Source organism: Arvicola amphibius, chromosome 5, assembly GCF_903992535.2.
Source record: "Arvicola amphibius chromosome 5, mArvAmp1.2, whole genome shotgun sequence".
In the NCBI taxonomy this organism is placed as follows: Eukaryota; Metazoa; Chordata; class Mammalia; order Rodentia; family Cricetidae; genus Arvicola; species Arvicola amphibius.
In genome coordinates, this window is record NC_052051.1 from 9701298 (window position 1) to 9723275 (window position 21978).

Here is a 21978-nt window from a genome sequence, read left to right on the forward strand (position 1 = left end):
TTCTGAGAACTGGAATGTTTTACGGGAGATAGCTTACATAAGACACAAGATGGAGGCAGAGGACAAAATGGAAGAACTTTGGTTCTTCAAGAGGAATCCTCAGTTGGGGGAAGCAGCTAGAGGTGAAGAAGGAGTGGCTTACCAGTGTTGAATGGAGGGGCCCAGCAATCCTTGAGTTGGAAAAGTGATGCTGTTGATGGTTCCAGGATCCCAGCGCGTCTCACATTGTCAGGAGAGCCTGATGAGTTTCATGACACCAGTGTTATGATACAGCACGGCACACAAGAGGAACCTTGGCGGATCCAAGGAAGGGCCACTGCAGGTGAGAGCCCACAGTGGGGGAGAGACAGACAGGCCATGCAAACAGTGCTCACATGCAGGGATTTTACTGAGAGAAAAGGAATGGAAAAGGGGGTAGGGGGAAGGAAATACCAGTCTCTAGGGACAGGAATGGCAGAAGAGGAGAGGAAGAGAGAGACAGAGAGGCAGAGAGAGGTGGTGCAAAGATCTGCCTGCCTCTTCAAAGGAGCAGCAGGAAAGAGAGAGCGGGGATGGGCAGAGCTTGTCTCTTAAAGGGACCTTTTGCGTCTGTATACAGATTACTCACTGACATAACAGCCATAGGACCCTGGGCTGGCCAGCGTACAGCCTGAGTGCATCCTGCCAGGTGACACGGGCCAGGCCTGAATGTTAACAATTAGTGGGACTGGCTCTTCAAGGAGGGCTTGAACTCAATTCAAAGGCAAATCCAGATAACAGACATTCATAGATGAGAAATATGAACTGTGTGTTCCAAATAGGTTTGCCCTCACGTCTGTAGAGTACTTGGTGACTCATTCCCTCATAGGTACAGAGATCAGAGCAAGGGGTTGACCAGATGGCATGGCAGAATTCCTTCTGAAGATCTGTAGGAAGAAGTCTGCCTTTTCTAGTGTCTACAGGCTGCCTGTATCACTCGGCTCCTGGTCCTTCAACAGCTTCAAATCCTGCAAGGGTGCATCAGGTCTCTCTGCCTTCCTCTCTCTTCTCTCCCCACCTTCTGCTTTCTGTCCCTTCCTTCTCTTTTTCCTCTCCCGTGTCTGTCTAGTCATCTCACCTGCTTCCCTCACTCCCCTATGAAGAGCCTTGTAACACACTGAAGGCAATTAAATGTATGTATTAGCCTTACCTGGACCTTACAGTCCTCTCTGTCCACTGGTGCTGGGGTTCCACGCATGTGCTGAGTCCATTTGATCAAGTGAGATAATATCATACCCGTTCCCAGCACACACACCTTCACAGACATTTTTCTTCCCTTCCTGGAGGAAGGTGGGCAACAGGAAACAGTCTAGTCATTAGTGCCATGTCAGAGAAGGGGTCGGGCGTGCATTTCCACCGCCACTCTGCTCCTCTCAGCCCTGAATATCGTCTCCCAATGTTAAGAGCCATCTGACTCCATTTTCTTTTTAGCTAAGCAATGTTAGACTTTGATTACGTCCTGAGCTAAACGGCGACTTTTTCCACTAGTTCTTCCTCAAGAATCCTGTGAATAACACACTGTAAATTGTTCCCGTTGTTCTGAGAACTGACTGACCATAAGACATTTCATGGTATGTTAACTGTCTGACCATAAACCCATAGCGTGTGCCTTTCCCGTGATCATAAAAATAACTACAGATTCCCACTTTTAATCACTTGGTATAAAGAGACTCCTCTGCTTGTAACCTGGGCCATTTTTTTTCCATTCTCCTACTACAGGAGACTGAAAATACGGCCCAGTCATTATTAAATTTTTACTTAGCAACAACTAAGTGTTAGCTTCTGGTTTGCAATGCCATCATACACAGTGCATGAGCTGATTCAACACCACAACACACAGAGCACGGGCTGGCTTGACTCCATAACACAGCACAGGCTCGCTCTTTGACTCCTAAATTTAATTTTCTTTCCCTTGTATTTGTTCATTTAAACAGAGAAAGGCTGCTCTGTGGGTGAGTGATGGTTTCCCCAGTGGGCAAAGGTTCTGTGAGCTGTTGAGTATATAGCTGTGGGATCCACCATGGCCCCTTTGGCTTGTACTAGCTTCAGGAGTGAGACGTAAACAAGTGTGTGGGTAAAGTTTACATGGAACATCTGGGGCACCCCGACTCTCCTCCCCTACCACATTCTGAGAGACACAGGAAAGCTCACCCCCTCCAGGTAGTCAGCGTACAGTTTTGTTTTTTGGGGTTCTTTTGGGGAAACCTGCCCAGTACAGAACATGCAAAGCGAAGGCAGGAAGGATGGCTCAGCAGGTAAAGGCGCTCACCTCCAAGACTACCAATCTGAGTCCAATTCCTGGGACCCACACAATGAAGGGAGCAAACCAACTCCTAAAAGTTGACCTCTGACCTCCATATGTGCACTATGGCCTACATGCATATACATATATATGCTAAATAAAGCGATAAAATGTCTCTGTGAGTTCAAGGCCAGCCTGGTCTATAGAGTGAGTTTCAGGACAGCCAGGACTGTTTACACAGAGAAACCTTGTCTCAAAAATTTTTTAATTAATTAGTTAAATGGAAGTCCATGTAAGGAAGAGACAACCCAGAATTGGTCCCTCTTCACCAATGCCCAGGCTTGAGATTAACATCCCTACCACCACCACACATTTACCATGCTCCCAGAACTGTCAATCACCTCCTTGTGGCTGCTTTCTAGAATAAAACTGGACAGGTACACAAGACCCTTGAGGGTCCCTGAAAGGCCAAGACTCCATTGGTACAAGTCAGACCACAGGGAAGAAGCCTGAGCACATCGGGTGGACAAGAGCCCCCAATGCTTTAGCAACCTCACACAGATTAAACTCCCCACACACAAAATAGGAGCAAAATGCTAACTCTTAAAATGCAAATAGCGGGGGCTGGAGAGAGTACTCCATGGTGAGGAGCATGTGTGCGGCATTGGGTCCTCCCCCACTCTTTCTGCCATCTTCCTGGGCCATGGTACACATGAATGTCCTGCCTGATGTTCTCAAGGGCATCAACACTGCTGAGAAGAGAGGCAAATACCAGGTCGTCATCAGGCCCCAAAGCCATCATTCGGTTCCTGTGATGATGAAGAACAGTTACATCAGTGAATTTGAAATCACAGAGAGCTGGGAAAATCATCATGAATCTCATAGGCAGGTTGAACAAGTGTGGAGTGATAAACCCTATATTTGATGTGCAACTCAAAGACCTAAAAAAAATGGCAGAACAATCTGCTCCCATCCGGCCAGTTTGGTTTCATTGTTCTCAGCTGGCATCATGGACCATGAAAAAGCAAAATAAAAACACACGGGAAGGAAAATCCTGAGGTTCTTTTCCTAGAAATGTAAAACACATAAATAAAAAAAAAACTGCACAGAATGGGGAGATGGGGAGAGAGGCATGTTTGCTGTTCTTCCAGAGAACCTGAGTTCATTTCTCAGTGTCTTCTTAGGTTGGGAGGCTCACAACTACCTGTAATTTCAACTCCAGGGGATTCAACGCCCTCTTCAGGCCTATGTGACAACCTGCACCCACATGGTACACATATACATACAGGTACATACACAGACATACACACACACACACACACACACACACACATTAAATAAATAAATAGAAACTTCAGGATGATGCTATAAACAGTATTCTGGGGCTCTTGCCACTCAGCTGCCCTCTCTAGACTGAGGAGCTGGCTTTAAAAACACAAAATTTACAGATACAAGCTTGTGTTCAGTTATGGTAAGAGACATTTGTATAGCCATCAGTGAGTAATTGAGATGAATGATTATATAGAAAAGTAAGCAAACAAGATGTTAACTCCAATGAAAACAAAGAATATCGCACAAAGGAGAAGCAATCAGAATAGACACACTCTGGTTCAGCCAGAACCACTGTTTGTATGATGCAAACATTGAATATTTATCTAAAAACACTATGTAATTCCTCTGAGGTCTGAGAAATGAGTAGAAAAAATCTTTTTCCTAACACTTAGAGTAACTCTTTAAACCGGGTGCCCTTCGAACAAGGGTGAATGTAGGGGGGAGCAGCAGGCAGACCTGCTTTTTGTCCCGCCCAGCTCCCGCATGGTTAGCTTTACACCCAAAATAACAACACACAAACTGTATTCATTTAAACACTGCCTGGCCCATTAGTTTCAGCCTCTTACTCACATCTTGATTAACCCATATCTAATAATCTGTGTAGCACCACGAAGTGGTGCCTTACCGGGAAGATTCTAGCATACGTCCATCTCGGGCCGGAGCTTCATCACGTCTGACCCAGAGAGCAGAGGCATGGCGATTTATTAACTTCCTTTCCCAGCATTCTGTTCTGTCTACTCCGCCCACCTAAGGGCTGGCCAATCAAATGGGTCAGGCAGTTTCTTTATTAACCAATGAAATCAACTCAAACAGAAGACCCTCCCACATCAGGTGAAGATTGAAAGTAGATTAAGTGTTGAACACAATGTTGCCTCTTCTGTTTTCCTAATTCAGAACTAAGAATGGGTTATTCCTACGGTGTCACACCTGGAACCATCTCTGATACTTTAATGGATTTGTAACGTGGTGTTACCGGTCTGCTGGCATGTTGTTCCTTGGGCAGTTGGATGGCATCTCCCAGATTCTGCCCTTCTTCACCTGTATTGCTGCTTGGATTTTCAACCTAACTCTATCCTACCTTGCCATAGGCCAAAGCAGCCTTATTTATCAACCAATGAGAACAATACATATTTACAGCATACAGTATCCCATAGCTCTAAACTTTTTTTGAATTCTTGAAGCAAGCCTAGAATCACCAGGAAGTGATTCCCTGGTCTCATTGTCATGCAAAAACAAAAAAACAAACAAAAAAAAAAAAACCCACACACAGGGGGAAGTCTCTGCCTTGTAGTATTTGCTTTAAAAAAAAAAAAACCCTGAATTTGCATATGGCCTTTGTATGTCTATAAAAGAGTTTTAATGCACACCTCAGAAACTGATATCAGAACTTGATTCCTGGGAGAGAATCTGGGGTCCCTGTCAGTAGATAACGCAGGGAAGCTGGGGCAGAGAAGAGTTTGCTTTCCATTGTATGTCCAAGTAAGATTTGGATATTTCCACGTTTATTTAACCTTACAAAGCAGGCTTGTGTGTACTTGCTTTGTGTGAAATCATCTGATGAACATAGTGAAAACCACATAGTGAAAACCATATAGTGTGTCACCCTGAGTTAGGTGCCAGGCGAGACTCCAAGCCAGCTCTCGGGAAAATACACGCTGTGTACTCACTGCCCAGCGACCAGCAGGTTCAGTCTTGATCATTCCCATAACAGCAGTTTAGCCATGATTTTAAGTTTCAAGTTGTGTCTTCACTGACATTCACCTTAATGTAAAAGATTACAAGTCATTGTTAAACATTAGAGAATCCGCTTTAGAATGGGAATTCCCCGCTTTGTCCCTGTCTGAGACTCCAGCGAGTCACCTGGGGCATGTCTCTGCTCTGTACACGCCTGGACCACAGTTCCAGCACACCTGGGTGGCACCCAAACACGTGTGGCCTCAGCAAGTTCCCTGGGAGAGTGTGAGGCATCCATGCAGGCAGGACCGCCCGTGGCGTGATCAAGATGCAAACACAAAATGAAAATTCCAGTGTGCCATGCTCTCCTCCAGCTGTGTCGCTCGGGGGCCAGCGGGAAGAGAAGCCACTCAGAGAGTGACGGTCATCGTAAGACTGAGAACTGAGAGCTAGTAACAAAAAGAATGGAAAAGTCAAGTACAATGTTATGATGTGAAGGGACAAACCAGAGGTAAATGAAACCTGAAAGCCATTGCCCTCTCTCTCCTGGAAAGCAGGGGCGGGAGAAAGGGGGGAACAAAAGGGAAGGGTGGTGATTTCAGAGTGAGTCACCTGGCAGAGGTGAGGCCACTGTGGATCACGAGGGGACCCATATTGGACTACAGGGGAGACAAAAGTAGGCCTGGATTTCAGTTTACTGGCAGACAACACTGGGTTCCAGGGAAAGCCATAAACTGACACCACCCAGGGAGGGCCAGCATCTAAAGGGATGTCCCCAACATTCTGAACATTAGATAAGATCACCAGATGTCCCTGAGCCCAGGTCTCAACTATTCCTCTTGAAAGACCCCCACAGCCCCTGCTATAATATCAAAACCCCGCTTGGCTGCTGTAACGCCATTTTGCAAGGCTTACACATAAACAAGTATCAGTTCAGGGTAAAGTCAGTGCCCCAAGGTTGCCAAACAGGATGTCTGTGGTCAGACATCTGACCTGGGAGGGGAACGGAAAATTCTGGGGAAAACTACCTGTGTCCTAGATAGAGCCCACTCAGATACTATCAGACCTCCTGGTACCCGAGGGAAGTTGCCCTCAAGTAAACCATGACCACATTCAACCTGACCAATGAAATCCCTGTAACCATGCATCTGCTTCTGTACACCTGCTTCTGCCGCCCTTTTCCCTATTAAAAAAAAAAAAAAAAAAAAAAAAAGGCCCTTCCCCAGCCTGAAGGCGCGAAGTCTTCTGAGGGACTTTGTCGCCCACAGGTACCTGTGTCAACTCAATAAACCTCTTGCTGTTTGCATCAGTGGTCTCGGCTTGGTCCTTGAGTAGGGGGTCTCTACCTGAGGGAAGGGTCCCTTCGGGGGTCTTTCACTCTTTTGCCAAGACCCCTAGATAAATGTCAATCAATCGAGGTCCTGAACACTAGAAATCCCGTCACCCCAACCTCTACTATGGAAAAAAAAAAAAAACAAAAAAAAACCTACCCTGCCCAGCCTTGGGACTCTCTGCTTTCAACCACTGCATTGAACAGACTGAGAGTCTAAGCTTAAATTTGAATAAAGGCCTTCGCTTTTACATATGAATGCAGGCTCCGTGGTGGTTTTGGGAGGACCCCACAATCTCCTGGCGTCTACGGCAGAATGAAGGTCCCAAGGAGAGCGAGACGCAAAGGTGTAGGGTGGCCCCCAGAGCCCCCAGAGTGCCTGGGCTGGAGTGGTAGAATCCAGACGCTGGGGTCTCGGGTCCCTTCTTGCGTTCCTGGGAGAGGACAACATGGGAACCCCGCTGGACGCACCGGGCCAGCGCCCTCTAGGCAGCGGAAGTGGCGCGAGCTGTACATCCGTCCCCGCCTCACAGAGTTGGGAGCAGACAAGCAGGGTTGTGGAGGGGGGGGGTGTGCGAGAAAAATGCAAGAGCAAAGTCTTTGAACCATGTAGGGCGACCCGAGGGCTCCCAGGAACGGCACCCCAGGTCTGAGGCCATGAACGCGAGCGGCGAGGGCGACAGCTTTTCAGGGTCGGTGCAAAGTAAGTGCTGGACGGATGCAGCTAGTGCTGGACGGGCGCAGCTAGCGAGCAGGCCCGGGGATCTGGGATCCGGGTGAGGCGCACCTTGCATGCCCTCACCCCCAGCCCCGAGAGAGGCTGGGCTGGGAGCAGAACTCCTGTAACACCCCCAGGGAGGCATGGTCCGGGAAGGCCATGCCTTGCAGAGACCATCACCACCTTCCCTGCCCGCCTGGCAGAGTTTGGGGTGTAGCGGAGGGAAAAAGAAAGTGGGGTGACCCGGGCAGACAGGTAGTAAAACTTCTGCCTCAGTGGCTCAAGTCAGAGCATGCGGAAGGACTGTGGACAGGTTTGTAAAGCTCTCCCCAGCGCTCTGGGTGGGGGGTTGTGGGTAGGGAAGACCAGGCTGTGATGGCTTGCTCTGAGTTTCGTGTTCTCTATCATTTTCCTGACATCACATCAGCTTTTATTTTACCCCCTCTAAGTTCTTAGTATGTCCGTATGCCTTTGTTTCCCAAAGTATGGGCCAGGGACTGAACCGGAGGCCACCACCTGGAGCACCAACATGTGTTTAAAACAAGGCGGCTGGGTCCGCCTACCCCCCCCCCCCAGGTCTCCGGGGGTGGGGCCAGAATCTGATGTCTTCTCCGGCTGCCTGGAGCACCGGAAGTTTGAAAAGCCCTGGCCAGGGTTTACAGACACCTGGCTCAGTTTGCTAACTGCTGTTCTTGGAGCCATTGGCTCCGAAACTTGCCTGGGTGTGCCCTACATGAAGTATAGAACAGAGAGGTTTCACTGAACCCCAGTCCCCACTCCATGGTGTCTCAGTGTCTCCGGTGCCATGCACTTTAAAAGGGACGACCCCACCACGTGACCTGGTTTAGAGTTGAAATGGGGCCCCCTTACGGGCCTTAACTCTTTTACTCTTTGTGGCCCTAAGGAGAGAGCTGTCTTGCCCTCATTTTGCAGACTGAAAACCCAGGGCTAAAGTCAGTGTTGATAGTAGCAGTTTAAAGATGCTAAGAAAAGTCCCCGTTGTGACTTACACCTTTTGTGAGTACCAGAAGCATAACTTAGTACCGGAAACTGCTTCCTCCTGGACACTAATACTAGTCCACCACGAAGACAACCTTAGCTGTGCAAATATGGCTTCATTCTCACCGTTTCCCTAGTACTGGACTGTCCCTGTGGTCACCTAGCTGCAGCAGTCCAGAGGAGGAAGGCCTTGTCCCTGGCATCATCTGTTGATTTCTGAGGCATTGTGCAAGGTGACTTCTAAAGTGTCCCTCCCCCCAGCATTACTTTCCCTGGGACGTCTACCACAGGACACCTCAGGCAAACGCCTAGTCTTAGTCCTGAAGGAAACTGGACAGAATCGAAATAGTTTATAATTTTCAGAAAATTGCATTGTACGGGCACTGTGTTCTACAAATGTAGTCTTGCAATATTTAACTTGAGTAGTTACAGACATTATATGATACATGGATACCATGGAGTGACGTGTTCCCACTAAACAATTACATGTATGAAGAATTTTCATGGTTGGTATTATATAGGGGAAAGATTAGCTTCACAATACAGTGGGAAAATGAATTTTTAAACATAAATAGAAAATGTGTAATGTCCATGAAAGTACAAGTGGCAAATATTATGAGTTTTTTTCTGCCAATTCTTACTATTCCAGATTTTATTCTGTGTGAGTTTTATTATAATGCAAGAGAAAAATTTTAAGTTTTTATTTCTATTTTTAATTGTGTGTGTACATAGGAATGGGTATGTGCTCCTGGAGGTCAGATCCCCTGGAGCTGATGTTGCTGGTCATGTGCTAATGAGTGTGGGTTCTGAACTCAGACACTCCGTAAACAGTAAAACTACAGAGCCATCCCTACAACTCCGCAATAGAAAAATTTAAGGATAAAAATTAAATTTCTCGTATTGAGACTTACTAATTAATTGTTATCTTGCCAGAAGAGAGCATCAGATTCCATTATCTAGATGGTTGTGAAACACCATGTGGGAATTGAACTCAGGACCTCTGGAAGAGCAGCCAGTGCTCTTAACCACCGAGCCATCTCTCCAGCCCAATTGTTATCTTGTTTAACAAACGTTTATATAGTGCTTTCTTTTGCTGTTGTTCTGAGACAGGGTCTAGGTGTTTCAAACTAGCCAAGGCCCAGGAGGAGTCTTAAGACCCAGCCCTCCAGCCTCCACCTCTGTAGTGGCTGAGATTGCATTACTGGCCTGTGTGCTCCATCAACCATGCCATTTTTTAGGAGGTGCTGGGGTTCAAACTTGGGGCCTCAGATATGCAAGGTGAGCCCTCTACCCACTGCACTGCATGTGAAGCTATATTACCTTCTAATATAGTATCAGGAACCATGCTAGTTGCTTTGAAGCTCTCAATACAGTTACTCTCTCTCTCATTGCTATAAAAAAAAAAAAAAAGCTGTCCCTGTTAGTTAAGAATGAATTTAGTCTGCAAGTGCCAGAAACCTGAACTGTACCAACCCAATTGATCTATTCTGGGGTTGCATTCAGAGACCAGGGAAGTGGGAGCAAGAATGGGAGATTTTGGCATTTTCTTCATAGTTATAAAGTGTCTGCTGATGTGTGAACATCGTGTCTGCATCAGCATCTTTAGGAAGAGGAAGCCACAGCTGGCCTTGCTCCCTTTGTGGTATGTGTGCTGGAGGAGTCCGCACATCTCTCAGGGAGCACCATTGTGAACTAGTGGGTTTGTAGGTGATGAGGCGTTTGGGACTGTGTGTTGGGATGGGGGAAGTTTCCATAGTGACCGTCCTGTTGGGGCAGGACTTGGCCTCAGTCCCTGGGCAGGACTGGGCAGTCCTACACATCAGATTAACTTTGTCTTTTAGTGGTTGTGTGTGTGTGTGTGTGTGTGTGTGTGTGTGTGTACAATGGTATACATCCTTGTGTGTACGAATATGTGAAGGCCAGAGGACAATCTCTGATGTTGTTCCTCAGGTACCATTCCTTGGGTTTTGAGACACTTGCCAAGTAGGCTTGGTTGGCCACCTGGCCAGCAAGCATGGGGATTCCCCTGCCTCCTCCCCTATGCTAGATTACAAACTCACACCTAACATCCAGCTCTTTATATGGGCTCTAGGGTTTGAACCCGGGGTCTCATGCTTGCAGGGCAAGCAATCTGTGGCTGCCTCCCCAGCTCTGAAAGAACTCTCTTGTAAAACACAAACCCCAAACCCTCGGTGGTACCCGTGAGCAGTGCTGTGCACAGACCGTGGCTCCCATCTGGGGACATAGCTGCTACCACAGAATATGGAGTAGGTTTCCAAGAAAGAAGGAGGGACATGACCTTGTCTGCCTCCTGCCATGACACTGGTCTGAAATTAATCTCTGATTTTTTCCTTTGTCCCATGGAGTCCCCGGAGGCACCACGGTCCTGGTAGAGCTGACACCTGACATCCACATCTGCGGTATCTGTAAGCAGCAGTTCAGCAACCTGGATGCCTTTGTAGCTCACAAGCAGAGCGGCTGCCAGTTGACCAGCACGCCGGTGACAGCCCCCAGCACGGTCCAGTTTGTGTCGGAGGAGACAGTGCCTGCCACCCAGAGCCAGACCACCACAAGGGCCATCAGTTCGGAGACACAGACCATCACAGGTACAGCCGGGCGGGGGTGGGGACAGAGGTGGAGACACAGACTATCACAGGTACAGCCGGGCGGGGAAGGGGACAGAGGTAGCTGGCTGCAACACCCCCCCCCCAACCTCTGTGAGACCTGTTTGGATGGACGGCCTGCCCAGGTCCTAGCCCCTCAATCGCCAATTTGTTATTTTTAACCAGCACTGCTGGGAAGGGTTTGGAGGCTTTTAGGTTTAAACCATGAGTGTGTGTAGTGTGGGGCGAGCAGGTTTGCTTTTCATCCCACCCAGCTCCCGCACGGCTAGCTTTATACCCAAAATAATTACACACAAATTGTATTCTTTTAAAAACTGCCTGGCCCATTAGTTTCAGCCTCTTATTAGCTAATTCTCACATCTTGCTTTAACCCATTTTTAGTAATGTGTGTAGCACCACGAGGTGGTGTCTTACCGGGAAAGATTCAGCATGTCTGACCTGGTGGCTGGCTCCATGGCGTCTGTCTCAGAGACGAGAGGCATGGCGATTGCCTATGGCGACTGCCTGAAGCGTCTACCTAACTTCCCCTCTTCCCAGCATTCTGTTCTGTCTACTCCACCTATCTAAATCCTGCCCTATCAAAAAGCCAAGGCAGTTTCTTTATTAACCAATGAGAGTCCTCCATCAAGTGTGCATTGTGAGAAATGTCACGTGTGTAAGCAGACAGACAAAGGCCAGGTTTCTAAGCCAAACCTCTGGGTGCTGAGAAGCAGAATCTCACAGATATTTGGGGTGGGTATGCACGCGAGCCCTGCGTTGGCATCATTTGTGTGATAGACGAGCGTAAAGAATGTCGGGGTCTTATCTTGGCTTGTTTTTTGGCTGGTTTTGGGGAGACACAGATGTTCGTTTACCAATTAAAAAACAAAACAGCCAGGTGATGGTGGCACATGCCTTTAATCCCAGCACTAGGGAGGTAGAAGCAGGCAGATCTCTGTGAGTTCGAGTGTGGTCTACAGAGTGAGTTCCAAGACAATGGGTACACAGAGAAACCCTGTCTCAAACAACCAAAAAAAAAGTAAGATACCACTCTCCGAGAGGCTGGGTGCTCCAGGAATTAAATAATACATCCCTTGGTGATTGGACTGCCCTCCCCCAGAGGGAGGGAGTTATTAATGTAGCTGCAATGATGTTACTTATTCTCTCCCCAAAAATACAGGGTCTAAAATTGAGCATGTTGAAAAAAAGTTTGCAGCTTACACATATAAAAAGCCTTCCTATGGGCTGGAGAGATGGCTCAGAGGTTAAGAGCACTGGCTGCTCTTCCAGAGGTCCTGAGTTCAATTCCTAGCAACCACATGGTGGCTTACAACCATCTGTAATGAGATCCGGTGCCCTCTTCCTGACTGTAGGCATATAAGCAGACAGAATACTGTATACATAATAAATAAATCTCTAAAAAAAAATTACCAGAACACTAGGCAGAAGAAATGGCGCAGACAGTAAAGGCACTGCTAACGAGCCTGGGGACTTGAGTTTGATCTCGGCAAAAGGAAAGAGTGCTCTCCCAGGGTGGTCTTCCAACCTCCGCACACATACACTATGATGTGTGTACGTGAGCCTACATAACGCACACACATTAAAAAAAATGAGGAAGAACTAATTAATGAACTATATCTAAATACTTGTAATGGGTCAGTCTCTAAGTGTTTATCCTGTACAGCTTGATGGCAGATGAAGGGTGTTCGTTACAGTTTTTACTGTGGACAGAGCCACAGTTTTATGTGTGCCATTCAGGAGAGAGGTGGGTAAAACCACGTCAGACACCATACAGCACAAAGTGCCCGAGCCTCAGAAAGAGGGGCCATGTCCGTGTGAGAGCAGGGGAGGTGTGTGCAAATCTAACAGGGTTACACTGTTATAGGAAGCAAAATCATGAGAGCCTGAAGGGGGTGGGCATTAGGGCCCGGCACAGACTGTGGTTAACTGGAAAAACCACCCACAAAGCAGCTCTTCTTTGGGTCCGGCCAGTTCTGTGTTTTGATTTTTTTTAGTTGCAAAAAAGAAAAAAATATGAATTTTCCTAATTAAGTTAAATTATGTTTATTTGTACGTGTGTGCCAGCAACTTTAGAGTTTATTCTCTTTACCAGGTGAGCGCTGGGAATCGAACTCAGGTGGTCAGACTTGGCAGCAAACACCTTTACCAGCTGAGCCATCTCAACAGCCCAAATGTTCTCAGTCTCAGCTCCAAGGTCTACTGGAGCCGAGGGTCAGCCAGCTTCCCACTTTTATAAATTATTCATGTGCTGTCTAAAATTTGAGACCTAAGACTGGAGAGACAACTCAGTGGTTAAGAGCACTGGCTGCTCTTGCAGAGGACCTGGGTTCAGTTTTCAGCACCCACATGGCAGCTCAAAATGTCTGTAACTAGTTCCAGGGGATCAAATTCCCTCCCCCTGACTCTCTGAGAGCATGTGCACAAGCAAGGCACATACACTATACTCAGGCCCACACACGTGCCTGAAAATGGCCCGAGTACTACACCCAGGCCCACACATATACACATAAAACAGTTTTGGACAATAAGCAGAATTTCTTGAGTTTGTTTGTTTGTTTGTTTGTTTGTTTTTTATTTTTCAGGACAGGGTTTCTCTGTAGCTATGGAGCCAGTCCTGGAACTCAAAGATCCACTTGCCTCTGCCTCCCGAGTGCTGGGATTAAAGGCGCATGCCACCACTGCTCGGCTTTCTTGAGTATTTTTAATGCTCCCAAAATATGTGTCTGGAGAGATTTTAGGTAGGATAATAAACTAACCCTTAAAGGAAGTAGTCAAGAAAATATGGAGACTAGATACCACACAGTGCTCAGCACCCAGGAGGCAGAGGCAGGCAGATCTGAGCATGAAGCCAGCCTGGTCCAGGACAACCAGGGCTGCTATACAGAGAAATCCTGTGTGGGTCCCCCCCCCCACACACACACACACAAACAGTAAGAAGTAGCTTTGCAGTTGGCCTGTTGCGACGTGCTTGTGTCTCAGCTAGATAAGGAGAAACTGCCTGAGGTGAAGAGATGGGTCCAGGAGAACCCACGGATCCAGGGTTGTCCTGGAACAAGTGCTTCATCCTTTTCCTAATGGGCATCTCCCTGAAGAGAGCTGAGCTTCCTGACTGCAAACACACAGCCCCAGGAAGAGCTGTAAGACAAATTCCGAGGGATTCTGCTGCCTGGAAAGCCTTGGACCACGCTCTGCCTGAGGCGTTCACCACACTGACTTCTGAGCCTTTTGTTTCTCTACTGCTTCTGCTGAAAATGCCTTCCCCAGCTCTGCCCGGCTGATGGCACCTGGTGACAGTCTACACACACGACTCTGACCTCCCTCGCACACACACGCCCTCCACATGTACAGCCAGGGCGCACACGTTTTTCCTTGCAGTTTTTCCATTGAACCCCATTTCTTAGCACTCTAGAGCCCTGGCAGGTGGTGTCTCTACCTAGAATTGCCGCTCTTGTTTCAGGCCAGGCGTGGGGTTCTCTTGGTATGCAGTTCAGGGAGGACATCTCCTGTCCAGAGACACCCAAGTCTCATGTCCCACATCCATCGGATAGCTCTGGTCACAGCGTCAGGCCTGGGCTGCCACAGGAATTCTGTTGTTAATGGTCCACTAGAGGGCAGGGATGGCTGCTGGGGTCCATGAGACACGCAGAGTCTAACAGATAAAGTGGCAGCTGGCTGATGTGCCAACCTCAAGTGTCTGGCTCTCTTTGCCCAGCTCAGCTGCCCCTCTCCAGACAACCAAACAGGGTCCTGCTTGCCTTTCTGCCACATTCGTCCGGACTCCCCTCTCACTCCCACCACCACTTTGGACAGTTGCTCCGTTAGCTGTCTTGTAGATCAGGATCCTTGGGGGAACTTATTAGACACCAGTACCTAGGCTCCACCTTCGGAGGAAGCAGGATTTCTGGGGTGGAGACTCCGGCGTCACTGAAGAAGCTCCCTGGGGGACCCGCAGTTCTGGCAGGTTGGAGAGTCACTCACTTGGCCCAAGGCCTCAGACTTTCCCATTCAGTGACGATTTCTGATGGCTCCCATGCCCTCATTCTGAGAGGGTCCTTGATGAAACCAGACTTTCCCTCGACAGTTCCTTGCTGCCTAGGAGTCATGGAGTCACGTGAAAAGTAACCAGTGCATTAGCAGCTTGCTATACCTCAGTTCTAACCCTCACAGCCACCCCAAGAGAGGAAGAAAAAAGTCCATTCCCCAGACGCAAAAAAAAAAAAAAAAAAAAAACCTAAGGCCAGGGCCAGCAAAATGATGGCTCTATAGGTAAAGGCACCCACTGTCAAGCCCAATAACCTGAATTTAATCCTGTGGACCCACATGGTGGAGAGGAAAAAAAAAATCCCACAGGTTATCCTCAGACCTCTCTATATGTGTGGTAGCACACACATACACATATAAATAAGTAAGAATGGAAGGAGGGAGGGAGGGAGGGAGAAGGAAAGGAAGAAAAAAAGAAAAAGAAAAGAAAGAAAACGAGACTCAGAGGTGAAGCCTCCCAGCTCACACTTGAGCAGATTCTTTTTGGCCCGTGACTCTACCTCTGGACTGCCTGGACCTCCTGTGATTAGCCCCATCCCCAGAATGACCCCTGCTGCACCTGGCTGTCCCCACTTGGTTCCACTTGCCCACCCCATGCTCCCATCGGCATCTAATCTTGACATTCAGAGAGCAGCACTGGCCACGAGAGGAAAGAGTGAGCAGCCTCAGAATGAGAGAGAAGATGCTCAAATCATGACTCCAAGAAGGGCTTGTAGCAGCATAGGCCCAAACCAGTCCCTCGGAATATGGTTGACAGTTGCATGGCTGGGGCAGACTGAGAGCCACAACATGAACTGTATTAAAGCATTGCAGCATTGGGAAGGTTGAGAACCATTGTTATAGAACTTAGGATCACCATCCCAGAGATGGCACTTCCCATAATGGGCTGTCCTGCCCCATCATTCACTGATTAAGAAAATGCCCCGCTGGCTTGCCTTCGGCCCAATCTTATGGAAGCATTTTCTTAAGTGATGCTCCCTTCTCTCTGATGACGCTAGCTTGTGTCAAGTTGACATAAAACTTGCCAGTACAACTGGCCCCTGTCACCTTGACACACAGCACATCGCTTTTCCATTAGAGCCTTTCCTTTATCATTTATCCCCTAGATGACTCATTAATATTAATATCCCAATATAAAGCATAACTTCAAAAATTTGAACACATTAGAAAGTTCGGTCTCTTTAAAAATACCAAACATTTTAAAATAAAAGTTTAAAGTCTTTCAGCTGTGGGCTCCTATAAAAATCAAACTTAAGCCGGGCAGTGGTGGCCCACATCTTTAATCCCAGCATTTAAAGAGGCAGAGGCACAGGAGGCTGGAGACAGGTGGATCTCTGAGCTCGAGGCCTGCTGGTCTCGGGAAAGAAAAAAAAATTAAGTTACTTTTTTCAAGAGGGAAGAACCAGGGCACAGTCACAATCTGCACAAAGCAAAACCAAACTCTAACAGTGTAAGAAACTCGGTGCCCAATTATCTGGGGTCCACTCACCATCTTCTGAGCTCCTCCAAGGGGCGTGGGTCACTTCTCCAGCTCCGCCCCCTGCAGCACACACAGCTTGTCTTCTTGGCTCAGGCTGACTCCACCCTACCGCTGCTGCTGTTCCTGGTGGCCATCCCGGGTACCAGCATCTCCAAACTGCTGGGGTTGCATGCTGCAACTGGGCTGCAATTTCACCACTGGCCTCTCCAGCCCTGCCACACGGTGCCAAGCCTCAGCCACTCTCTATGACCCCTTCACAGCTTTGAAACCAACAGCACCTGTGTGACTCTTAACGCTACCAAGTTCAGCGGTCAGCACGAGGTATAACCTTGGCCGGTATGGAGCACAGCTTCTGTGTACTGACCCTGAGGCAACACTTCCCAGAAGTTTTCGCCTCAGTGATCCTGATCTCTTCTTTTTTCGGCTTTTTGAGACAGGGTTTCTCTGTGTAGCCCTGGCTGTCCTGGAACTCACTTTGTAAACCAGACTGGCCTTGAACTCAGAAATCTACCTGCCTACGTCTCTGGAGCTCAGGGATTAAGGCGTATGCCACCTTCGCCCAGCTGCTCTCTCCTTAATCACTGCTGGATTTGCAGCTCCAGCCGACCAGCATGGAGTACCCCAGCAAAGCAAAGGTTTCGCTTTCCTTAATGGTTCTGGTCTCCTATTAATCACAGCTGATTCTGCAGCCCTGCTAACCAGAACCACAAAATCTTCCCACAAAAGGCCCGGTAACGTCTTTGCCCCTCTCTGAAGCTTCACAAGCCAGACCTCCATCGTCTGCGCCGCTATCAACAGCCTTGTCTTCCAAGCTCCTACGGAAGAGCCCGCCGAGCTCTCAATAATCAGTGGCTTTTCTAGCCACGAGCACACAGGCAAGTGGGCCACTCGGAGAGACTGGGTGTCGAGATGGAACAGTGGTTGTCAGAACTCCACAGCTGACCTTCAGTGGCCAGACCGCCACAACAGTTCCCCACTGAGAAAAGTGGAAACTGAGTTTGCTCAGGTGCCAAAGGCTGTGAGAGCCTCAGTGTCATCTGGCATGAATCAGTGACAGCATCGTGAGGACTCCAGAAAGGTGCCGGTGAGCGGACCTGGACTCTCGGCCAGAGATTAGAGTGTGTGTTTACAAACTGTGATAGCGGAAGAGGAGGTGTGTGCTGGGAGGTGATGGCCGCATGCAGTTTATTTTAGCAGGATTTTTATTTACATGCCTTTTATTTGTGTGCACATATGTGTGCCTCTGTGCGTTTATACCGTGTACATACTCCTGGAAGTGGAGTTACGAATGGCCGTGGGCCGCCATGTGGCTGATGAAAACCAAACCCAGGTCCTCTGCCCGAGCTGCCGGTGTTCTTAACCACTGAGCCATCTCTCTGGCCCCCTCATGATCTTCTTAAAGAGGTCCCCCTGGCCACTGTTGGGGTTCAGCTGAAACCATGCCTCCCCAGATGGTGTCAGGAGTGGGGATGGAAGTGGACTCCATAAAGGTGATTGGGTTTTCCCGGTGAGGAACCCAGAATGGGATGCTGTTGGCACCGGAAGTGAGGACCTTCATAAGGAGGCATGACTCAAAGACAAAAACCAAGCCAGGCCAGCTACCCTTCAAGAAAATCATCCTGAGGAGGAGGAGAAGACCACATGTTAAAATCAATGTCTATGGTACCTGGCACACAATGGTGCACAGACATACATGCAAGTAAAATACTCATATGCATAAAATATAAATAAATCATCTTTAACAGTGCTGGTTCGGGACACACACCGCTCTGTATTGTGACATCTTAGATCCTTCCCAACTGTGACAGTTTCTCAGGTTTCATTTTCAATGACCTGGACAGTTTCTGACGTGAAGTGTTTTGGTTTTTCAAGACAGTGCTTCTCTCTGTGTAAACATGACTGTCCTGGAACTCACTCTGTAGACCAGACTGGCCTCGAACTCACAGAGATCCACCTGCTTCTGCTGGGATTAAAGGCCTGCGCCACCACCACCTAGCTGAGGTGAAGTATTTTTACCAGCTGCCCTATGCTGGGATTTGTCTGCTGTGTTTCTCATTTAGCTGGGACTTTGGTCTTAGAAGAAAACGGCCTATGGTATGGATTTCTTTGGCAAATAGAACTAGGTTATGATGGCAGCTCTGGGTTGATTCAGATCAATATATTCTGGAAATAAAGTGGTAAAGACGAGACCTCTCCATCTTGCCTGTCCCTGATGAACATAGATCACCTTTGCTTGGAACCAGGCCTCCCATGGGCAAATGCTAAAACCAAGAACATCATTCACAAAATGGGCACGAAAATTATAAGCAGAAAAATTCAAGACTTCCTCCCTTATCTTTTTAATGATCTCATTCGGGATCTTTTTGTTTTCTTCTGTCTTTACATTTTTTGTTTTGTTTTAACCTCTCAATTGCAGTGAGATGCCACGGATGCCCGAGTTTTGAAAGAAGTCCTGGATTTTTAGGACTCTCAGACTCTTAGGAGAGTGCTTTGTACACCTGCCTGCAGTTAATGATGCCGACATGACATCAGTTTTAGGGACATTCATTGCTCGTCCAAGAGGTCTGAAGCTAGGGCTGCGGAGATGGCTCGGCACTTTAAGAGGACTTGTTGCTAAATTCATGGGAATCAGAGCTCGGATCCCAGCACCACATGACAAGTCAGGTGTCTTGCAGACACCTGTAACTCCAGCTCTTAGGGATGTCCTCTGTCTTCTGCACCTAGAGACAAAAACTGGGGTTCAACCTGAAGGTTGGAAAAGCAAAACAGCCTGCCACTGGCTCCTACCTCAGTCCAAAATGGTGATCCTGCCTCCAGGAATCTCAGAATGAGACTGTCTGAGAGCTGTCTCCTCCCATCTTATATTCCTCTCTAGGGGTGGGATTAAAGGTGTGCACCAATACCGCCCAGTTCCTATGGCAACTAGTGTGGCTACTGGGATTAAAGGTGTGTGTCACCATTGCCTGGTCTGTGAGGCTGATCAGTAGGGCTGTTTTACTCTCTGATCTTCAGGCAAGCTTTATTTATTAAAATACAAATGAAATATCGGTACTTACTTGTAATCCAAGTTTATAGGAGCTCAAAACCAACCTCAGCTACATAGTGATTTGGACGCCAGCCTGAATTAGGTGAGACCCTGTCTTGACTGGTGTTTTAGAACCCTAGACCAGCATTCGTGTTGTAGTTGTGGTTGGATGGTCACTTTGTTGAGACTGGGTCTCATCATGTAGCTCTGGCTGTCTGGGACTCACTATATCGACTAGGCTGGCCTTGAACTCTTAAGTGCTGAAATTAAAGGCTTTTTGCCACCACCTTCAAAAGTACTTGTTTTTGTTTGGAGTGTGAGGGTTAAGGCAGGTTTGTAGCTCTGGCTGTCTAGTATTCCCTATGTAGACTGGGCTGATCTGGAACTCAGAGATCCACCTGCCTCTGCTCCCTAAGTGCTGGGATTAAAGGTGTGCGTCACCACACCCAGACTCTTGATTTTTTTAAAATTAACTTTAATAGTTTTTTTTAAAAGTGCCCACACGTGCCTGGTATCAAATGAGACCGCGAAGGTCTCAGATCTCCTGGGACTGGAGTTATAGACAGTTGTGAGCCACTGTGTGGGTGCTGGGGATTGAACCTGGGTCATCAGGAAGAGCAGCCAGTGAGTGCTCTTACCCATTGAGCCATCCCTACACCTCACACACTTGATTTTTGAGAAATTCTTGTTTCTCTCGTGCCACATCAGCTGGATTGAGTTACGTCATCGCTCTGTGTTGTGGAAATTAATAAGCACTGGGCCCTTTAGTTTCAGCTCCAGAATTCGTCTTTGAACATGGCTATCAAACTTACCTGCCCACGGAGAGCAATGAAAACCAGACAGCCACCGTGATCTCGCTCCCTGCCAAGACACGCGCCAAGAAGCCCACCACATCCCCTATGCAGAAGAGACTGGGCTGCTGCTATCCAGGTAAAGGGGCCTCTGGGCAACACAAGGGTAGACAGGGTTCATGGGATTTGTTTTAATGGGGGGAGGCTGGGTCCTGACTCTGTAGCTCAACCAGACCTGGAATTCACTATACCACTTTGGTGGGCCTCAAACTCGTGATTCTCCTGTCTCAGCCTCCCACCTGTTGGAAGCAGAGGCATGAGCCACGGTGCCCAGCTTCTTGGTGAATTCTTTTTACTCCTTAAGGTATATCAGTGTGGGTCTACACCTGTGTGGGAGCCTATACCCCCCACGTGTGTTTGATGCCCAGAAGAGGGCGTGGAACCCTCTAGAACTAGAGTCACAGGTGGTTGTGAGCTTCCGTGTTGGGGCTGGGCACCAAACCTGGGTCCTCCGGAAGAGCGGCCTGTACGCTAACTGCTGCACCATTTCCGGTCCTGGTTAAACTGGTTACCCTGGTTCTTAGGAATCTTCAGTCTTCTCTAAACAAGAGAGTCAAGCGTTTGTCTGTCTTTCTAGCCTATGGGCCATGTTGTAAAACAGTGGTTCTCAACCTTCTGACACTGCCACCTTTTATTTAATACAGTTCCTTGTGTGGCGGTGACCCCCAGCCATAAAACTATCTCTCTGCTACCTTATAAATGTAATTTTCACTACTGTTATGAATCATCATGTAAATATCTGATATACAGGATACCAAGGAGGTCACGACCCACAGGTTGAGAACCACTGTTGTAAAGTATAAATTTATGTGTCATCATTCTTCTGGTTCTTTTGGTTTTTAGGGTTTGGGGGGTTGTTTTTTTTTGTTTTGTTTTGGAATTTTCAAGACAGGGTTTCTCTGTGTAACAGCCCAGACTGCCCTGGAACTCTCTCTGTAGACCAGGCTGGCCTCGAACTCACAGAGATTCACCTGCTTCTGCTGCTCAAGTGCTGGGATTAAAGGCGTGCGTCACCACTGCCTGGCCTCCTTTTGGTTGTGGTTTGTGTTAGATCAATGCTGTACTGTGTCTGGCATTTGTTGTCGATGTCTTTCCTGTGTTGCTGGCCATCTCCCCGTGGTGTGGCAAGTCGACCACTTCGGTTTTCTCTGGACTCTTTCGTTGGCTTTTTCAGGTTGCCAGTTCAAGACTGCCTACGGCATGAAGGACATGGAGCGCCACCTGAAGATCCACACAGGTAAGTGATATCATTTGCTAGGTAGGGTACCCTAAACACCCACCCAGGAGAAACTGGGGACCCAGAGATATCGGACATGTGACAAGGCCCAGGCCTTACAGAGGTCAAAGGAACACAAGTACAAAGTAAATAAAGATGCAGTTTATACTAAAGCAATCAAAACCCAGCAGTAAGCCAGGTAGTGGTGGCGCACACCTTTAATTCCAGCACTTGGAAGGTAGAGACAAGCAGGTCACTGTGAGTTTGAGGCCAGCCAGGTCTACAGAGCAAGCTCCAGGACAGTCAGGGCTGTTACACAGAAAAATTTTGTCCGCTCTACCCACCCCCCACCAAAAAAAAAAAAAAGAAAGAAAACAAAACAAAAACAGCAGTGGAGGACGTGAGCCCGAGCCAGAGGCCAGGAACTG

At 48.0% G+C, this 21978-nt stretch overlaps 1 protein-coding gene and 1 pseudogene across 3 annotated transcripts in view; both read left to right on the top strand.

Annotated features, from left to right (window-relative positions):
• The first annotated feature begins 2443 nt into the window (after positions 1 to 2443).
• Positions 2444 to 3332, top strand: LOC121677188 (annotated as a pseudogene).
• Positions 3333 to 7126: 3794 nt separating this feature from the next.
• Positions 7127 to 21978, top strand: part of Zfp64 (ZFP64 zinc finger protein) — a 63822-nt gene continuing 48970 nt past the window's right edge. For 2 of the 3 annotated variants that reach the window (XM_038331838.1, XM_038331837.1), the window contains exons 1-4: positions 7127 to 7299; positions 10680 to 10919; positions 20252 to 20413; positions 21509 to 21571. In XM_038331838.1, coding sequence (XP_038187766.1) covers positions 7254 to 7299; positions 10680 to 10919; positions 20252 to 20413; positions 21509 to 21571 — 511 coding nt within the window. In that variant the 5' untranslated portion in view covers positions 7127 to 7253. Of the gene's footprint in view, positions 7300 to 10679; positions 10920 to 20251; positions 20414 to 21508; positions 21572 to 21978 lie in introns of those variants that run through there. The other variant, XM_038331839.2, reaches the window with a different exon arrangement.